The sequence below is a fragment of the Camponotus vicinus genome, unplaced genomic scaffold, assembly GCF_025532165.1.
Source record: "Camponotus vicinus isolate PSW18456_S1 unplaced genomic scaffold, iyCamVici1.0 SCAF_13, whole genome shotgun sequence".
NCBI lineage: Eukaryota > Metazoa > Arthropoda > Insecta > Hymenoptera > Formicidae > Camponotus > Camponotus vicinus.
The window spans coordinates 7,783,497-7,789,616 of NW_028141949.1; the positions used below are offsets into that span (position 1 = coordinate 7,783,497).

Here is a 6,120-nt window from a genome sequence, read left to right on the forward strand (position 1 = left end):
AATAATAGTTCAGGAAACACTTGCGTGTTCTGTTTTCACGACTTAATTGTTTAAGGACGAAATCTTTGCTAATTAGAAATTCAGTTTGTTCAGTTCTCAAAACGGCTGCAAGGCTTTAGACGAGTAATAGTAACGAAGAGGAGGAGAAAGAAGAGGGCACGATATGGGAGAATAATTGCGCGTTCATTATTATAATGACAGGAGGGATATACGTGTCATATACCCGCCGCAACACAAGGAATTGTTAATAATGTCTCCGCGCGTTTCTCACACTGAATTCACAAACAATCGTTGAATGTTTGTCTAGTATTCCCGACGATGACCACCGCACAAAGAAGCATTTGGCAAAGTCGCTATTATATGGTAGTGAGGATGTACATGACGTTGGTGGGAATATGGCCATATAACACGATCGGCACTAGGTATCTGCGTTTCGTGACAACGTTAACGTTCTCCATCGGTATCGCTGTACCCCAGGTATTCCAATGCATCTCCAATATATCGCGTCCTCTCGAAGCATTTATTACACGTAAAGAATTTATTCAAGTCATCTCACGAAGAAATTAAAACTACATTTTTTCATTTCCTGATATTATCGATGTATTCCACAATACTGATTTAAAAATAGATTCTATATCTGCTAAACGCTTCGATCGACATTGATGATGTGTTCGAATCCGTGCCGTCAATATCAATCGCTATATTGTTCAGCTTAAAATTAGTGAACATGATGATACACAGTGAAAAAGTAGGTATATTGAGATTACGCGTGAACTCAGTGGTGCGATTAACATCACGTAATTACTTGACGAAATTCAATACAAGGAAAAAAATACTTATATTTATAGGTAAAAGTCTGTTTTAAAACGATGGAGGAGGACTGGCTATCGCTGAAGACGGATGTCGAAAAGGCTATTTTGCGACAACACACCGAATACGGACAATATATGTCGACTTTGTATGCGAGTACGTATTAATAAAATTATTCATGAGGATTTTGCAATTTATCAATTGCAATTTATCAATTGATAAGATTACATTTTTTGGAAAGACGCCTTTTGTGTCCTACAGAGATATGATTTATTTTTAATTAAATGCTTCAATATTGAGTATAAAAATATCTAGAAAAAATATGAAAAAATATGAAGAAATTCACAGAAAATTTTCTTTCCTTGTTCTCGTCTTTTTATATTGCACATATATTCTCTTTAAAAGAATGCTTTTGATGTATTTAATATATCATGGTAACTTTAATTATTTATTAAAGGGAGAATTCATTTATATATAGAATATATTATTCGTGTAAATTTTTAGTAATCATGCTTCTCCCGGCGTTGTTTCACTTACTTAAGCCTATCATCACGACGCTAATGAAAAACGATATCGAGAACATAACAAAATCATCGATATCAAGAGCATCGAAATTGCCCTTTCGCGTCGAATATGGCGAAAAATTGGATCAATATTTTTATTTAATAATGATCCACTGTTGTCTAGCTGTATTCGCTCATCTTGTCGTGACGGTCGCGGTTGATAGCTTTTATTATACTGTTATCCAGCATGCCTGCGGAATGTTTTCGATTATCGGGTAAAAATATCAGGCATATTAAGGATGACTTAAAATTTGAGATAAAAATATTTTCCCTCAACGCTTTTGTACGCTTTCAGACACATGCTGGAGAATATTGGTAAAAATGATGACGCCAATTTAGAGAAAAACAATATAAAAGACAACAATTACGCTATAGCACTGGAATGTTTACGTAGACATCTTCACGTATTAGAGTGACGTATTACGTGTTAATGACATAATCTGCTTGTCTCTCTCTTTTCCTTCTACTGTTAACCATTTTCTTAAGCAAATAATATCCTTTATAAAAATTGGTATTTTCGATTATATTATGTATAAATGCGTTAAGATTCGTGATTTTGCAGATTTGCCGGACTAATCGAGTCTATATTTACGAATATGTTTTTGTTAAGTGTAAGTTGTAATATGATGGTGGGCAGTTTATCTGGTATACAGGTATGAATCGGTATTTTTCTTTGCAGCAACCAAAGAAATTTTATAATTTAATTATGATCCATAGAGTTGATAAGAAGGCAGAAAGACAGTATTTCAATCTGCAATTTCGAGCAGATTTTTTTCGGGACATTGTTATATATACAGGGTGTCCCATTTTAAATAAGACCTCAAATATCTCCCAAATAATACGTTTTACAGAAAAATGTTTCAGACAAAAGTTGTATGGTTTCGAGGGGGCCATAAGATGGTACCATTGGTTTGACCTTGAAGAGTCACCTGAAGATTACGTGAAGGTCACCTCCAACTTTTTAAACGGGACACCCTATATATTTTTGCACATTCATGTAGCTCATCTTGAGAACTTTCCAAAACACTATAATTAAGTTAGTTTTCATTAAGTACTTTCCGAGTTATGAGGCTTGAAATAATTTCTTAATTTTACATAAACCGTAAAATATCTTGTAAAATATTCATTTTTCGATTATCTTACCTTAATACTTTTATGTACAAAATAATGAGAGGAATCAATTGGTGTAAAGAAAACACATAATTGTTTCGAAAGAAAAAATAATTTGCAATTAACACTTACATTCTTTTTTTCGAAAGAATTATGTGTTTTCTTTACACCAATTGATTCCTCTCATTATTTTGTACATAAAAGTATTAAGGTAAGATAATCGAAAAATGAATATTTTACAAGATATTTTACGGTTTATGTAAAATTAAGAAATTATTTCAAGCCTCATAATTCGGAAAGTATTTAATGAAAACTAACTTAATTATAGTGTTTTGAAAAGCTCTCGAGATGAGCTACAAGAATGTGCAAAAATATATAGGGTGTTCCATTTAAAAAAATTGAAGTGACCTTCAAATGACTCTTCGAGGTCAAACCAATGGTACCATCTTATGGCCCACTCGACACCATACAACTTTTATCTGAAACTTTTTTCTGTAAAACGTATTATTCGGGAGATATTTGAGGTCGTTATTTAAAATGGGACACCCTGTATATATATTCCATATGAAAATTTATTAATCCTAATTGAAATCACGAAATGTTTCGATTTAAGAAGTTAAGTTTGTCTTCCAGGTGATAATGAATTTAAATAGTGCGGGCAATATTGGAACACCTCTGTCTGTCTATTTTGCGCAACTCACTCATCTCTTTCTACAATTCTGGCAGGGCCAATTTCTATTGAACTTCAGCGATGTTCCATATGAATCTATGTTAGTTTTTTGAACTATGTGATACTATTTATTTTTAATCAATTCTTTCGTGTTTTATATGTAATATAGGCACTCGCACACATACACTACGATTCAATTTTGTATTAAATCATTTCTTGTATTAATCATTTTGTATTAAATCAGACAATTCTTTTATCACCAAATATAAATATTACACATATAAATGTTTTTATCACTAGTTGTCATCTAGAATAACATGGATCTTGTTTTGTGTTACAGTTGCAGAGCAAGATGGTATTGTACTTCACGAAAGTGTAAGAAGATCCTTTTATTAATTATGAGCAGAACTATGTCACCCTGCAAAATAACTGCCGGCAAGGTCGTGACTTTATCAATCGAGAGTTTTAGCGCGGTAAAGTAAAATTGTACACTTGTATTTATTTTTTATAATTATTTACATATATACATAACACTTTGAATAATTATATAAAGAAGTATACGGCGAGAGATTTGATATTTTTTGAAGGTCCTCAAAACGTCGATGTCTTATTTTACGGTACTACGTTCCTTCCAGTGATAATATTATCATCTCGAGAGATAGTTGTTAGTAATAAATTTTTCTAGTGTAATAAAATTATATACATTGGATTTCTCCTTGTCTTTTCTTACTGTCTTTCTGAAAATGAACATCAGACTGATGATGAGATATGATCCACAAATCATGTATTTATGAATATTCTAGAATTCACAGTTCATCGGCAATACATCTCATGTGCGTTAATTTTAATAACGTAGTATTAAATTTGATGGACTTAAATTTCAGAGACATCCAAATATATTAATGCTAATTGTTTCATATTTTCACATCCATTTGCTCTATTGCATCCATTTCTTCTATTTTCTTTTGTATTAACATATTCGTACATATTTGTATTAACATATTCGTTATTTATGTAGTGTTTAGATTTCAAATAAACAACAATCAATAAGAAGGAAGTGTTGTATTTTTCCCTGCGCCCCAACTATCACGCTGTGGCACAATTTTTATTTAATTTTTCTTCTATTATTCTGTTATTATTATCATTATTTTATTATTACTTTTCTAATTGTTTCAAAAGCAAAGTTTCCAAAAACGGAATTATTCGATATTAAAAATCTTGCCTGAAAATTAATTCATGTACATGTTACTGATAACAAAGGAAAGAAAGTATAAATCTTCGCGGAGAGAGTTATAATGAGAAGTTATGAAAATGCAGACACAAAAGGAAATACAGGCAGGAAAAAACATATTTATGTTCTTCTCACGATTAATTAATCTCATATAAAAATAAATAATTATATATTATAATAATTTTGACATAGCTATTGTACTTGCTAATCACCGCGACGAATTTTGACGTATTCTCGTGTATTCCGTCGATGTGGATCACCATTTAGCTTCAAATTAGGGAGCTTGATGATAAACAATAATAAAGTATGCGACAATTGGGCGTATGAATTTCGTGCGAAATACGATCGATGCACAACAGATGTTAAGCTCTTAATTTATAAAGATAGGTGCCGTAGAAAATATACGTGCTTATATTTCTAATTGAAAACTTGCCTTGAGACGATAAAGGACAATTGGTCCTCGTTGAGTAGCGATACGGAAAGAGTTGTTCTACGAAAACACAGTGCTTACGGGCAATATATCACGATGACATACGGAGGTACGTCTTTGAGAGGAGCAGAAATTTTGAAATGGAAGACTTTGTTTCGATTTCTGGTGACATAACATACATACATATCGATTTCTATCCAGTCTTCATGCAGTTTGTGGGAGTTCTCCTCATATTGAAGTCGCTCTTGATGATACTGATAGAAGATACGTCGGACGCGACGATAACTTCCTTGGCAGCGGAATCGAAGCTACCGTTTCGCGTGGAATATGGTGAAAAATTCGGCCGATACCTGTACCCGATGACGATACACTGTTATCTAGTCGTATTCGCTCATATCAGTATCACAATCGCGGTCGACACCTTCTACATTGCTCTAGTTTGGCACGCGTGCGGGATGTTCGCGATTGTCGGATAAGGATAAATCCGTAAGAATAACGATTATAAAATTGAGATACGATGTATATTCGTGTGTGAATTTCCGTAATACGTCTTTCGTCTTCAAATCTCGAGCTAGTTCGAATAGACTGCGACTGGTTTCGATCTCGCCAAGAGGAGCGTTATCATTTGAACGGTTTCCAGAAACATGCAGGAACATATCGGCAAGGATAGGGACAACAATTTTGACCTGAAACCCGACAAGATCGTAGATGGCAATTACAGCAAAGCTCTGGAATGCTTACGCAAGCATCTGCATGTGATACAGTTGGGTTAACGTTAATGTTTTTGGACGTGAAGGTATCATATATATCGTCGTATATTTTGATTTCGTGCTTTCATAGATTCGCGGAGCTGATCGAGTCTACATTCTCGAACATATTCCTGGTCAGCGTTTGTCTGAACATGATTGGTGGCAGTATGATTGGTATACAGGTATATATATTTTATGTAAACTTTACGATAATATCTTCCGACGAAAAGATTTCTATAACATGTTAATAATTAATATTTGATAAAAATAACAGTTGCAATAAGTAATCCGACAGGATTCACAGATCCAAGATTTTCAGGGAAAGAGAATTTTGAAAACAGGAATTAGTCAAACATATATTTCAGGTGATTTTGAATTTGAACGATGCGAAGGATATCGTAGGTCCCCTCGCTATCTATATCGCTCAACTCATTCACTTCTTCCTACAGTTCTGGCCGGCTCAATTTCTGTTAGATTAGAGTATCGTTCCTTACCAGTCAATGTAAGAATATGCTTCCTCTTTCAATTTAGTGTGAAATTATTCTAACAAGGAGATG

At 33.4% G+C, this 6,120-nt stretch overlaps 1 protein-coding gene and 2 pseudogenes across 2 annotated transcripts in view; all 3 read left to right on the forward strand.

Annotated features, from left to right (window-relative positions):
* LOC145964077 (F-box only protein 21-like) overlaps nucleotides 1-6,120 on the forward strand; it is a 365,010-nt pseudogene that overhangs the window by 37,584 nt on the left and 321,306 nt on the right. The gene's annotated exons all lie outside the window — the stretch shown is intronic.
* Nucleotides 33-4,034, forward strand: LOC145964085 (uncharacterized). The gene is made up of 8 exons (XM_083086489.1): nucleotides 33-477; nucleotides 629-748; nucleotides 849-966; nucleotides 1,315-1,588; nucleotides 1,669-1,785; nucleotides 1,936-2,026; nucleotides 3,117-3,253; nucleotides 3,494-4,034. The coding sequence occupies exons 1-8, from the start codon at nucleotides 319-321 to the stop codon at nucleotides 3,633-3,635; spliced, it is 1,158 nt and encodes a 385-aa protein (XP_082942615.1). The 5' UTR covers nucleotides 33-318; the 3' UTR covers nucleotides 3,636-4,034.
* Nucleotides 4,465-6,069, forward strand: LOC145964567 (uncharacterized; annotated as a pseudogene).

Excerpts from the sequence above, each read along its gene's own strand:
- LOC145964085 (XM_083086489.1), top strand. The coding sequence starts at position 319 with ATGACCACCGCACAAAGAAGCATTTGGCAAAGTCGCTATTATATGGTA. Across the intron at positions 1,786-1,935 it reads AGACATCTTCACGTATTAGA|ATTTGCCGGACTAATCGAGT; the intron begins GTGACGTATTAC and ends GTGATTTTGCAG. Across the intron at positions 3,254-3,493 it reads GATGTTCCATATGAATCTAT|TTGCAGAGCAAGATGGTATT; the intron begins GTTAGTTTTTTG and ends TTTGTGTTACAG.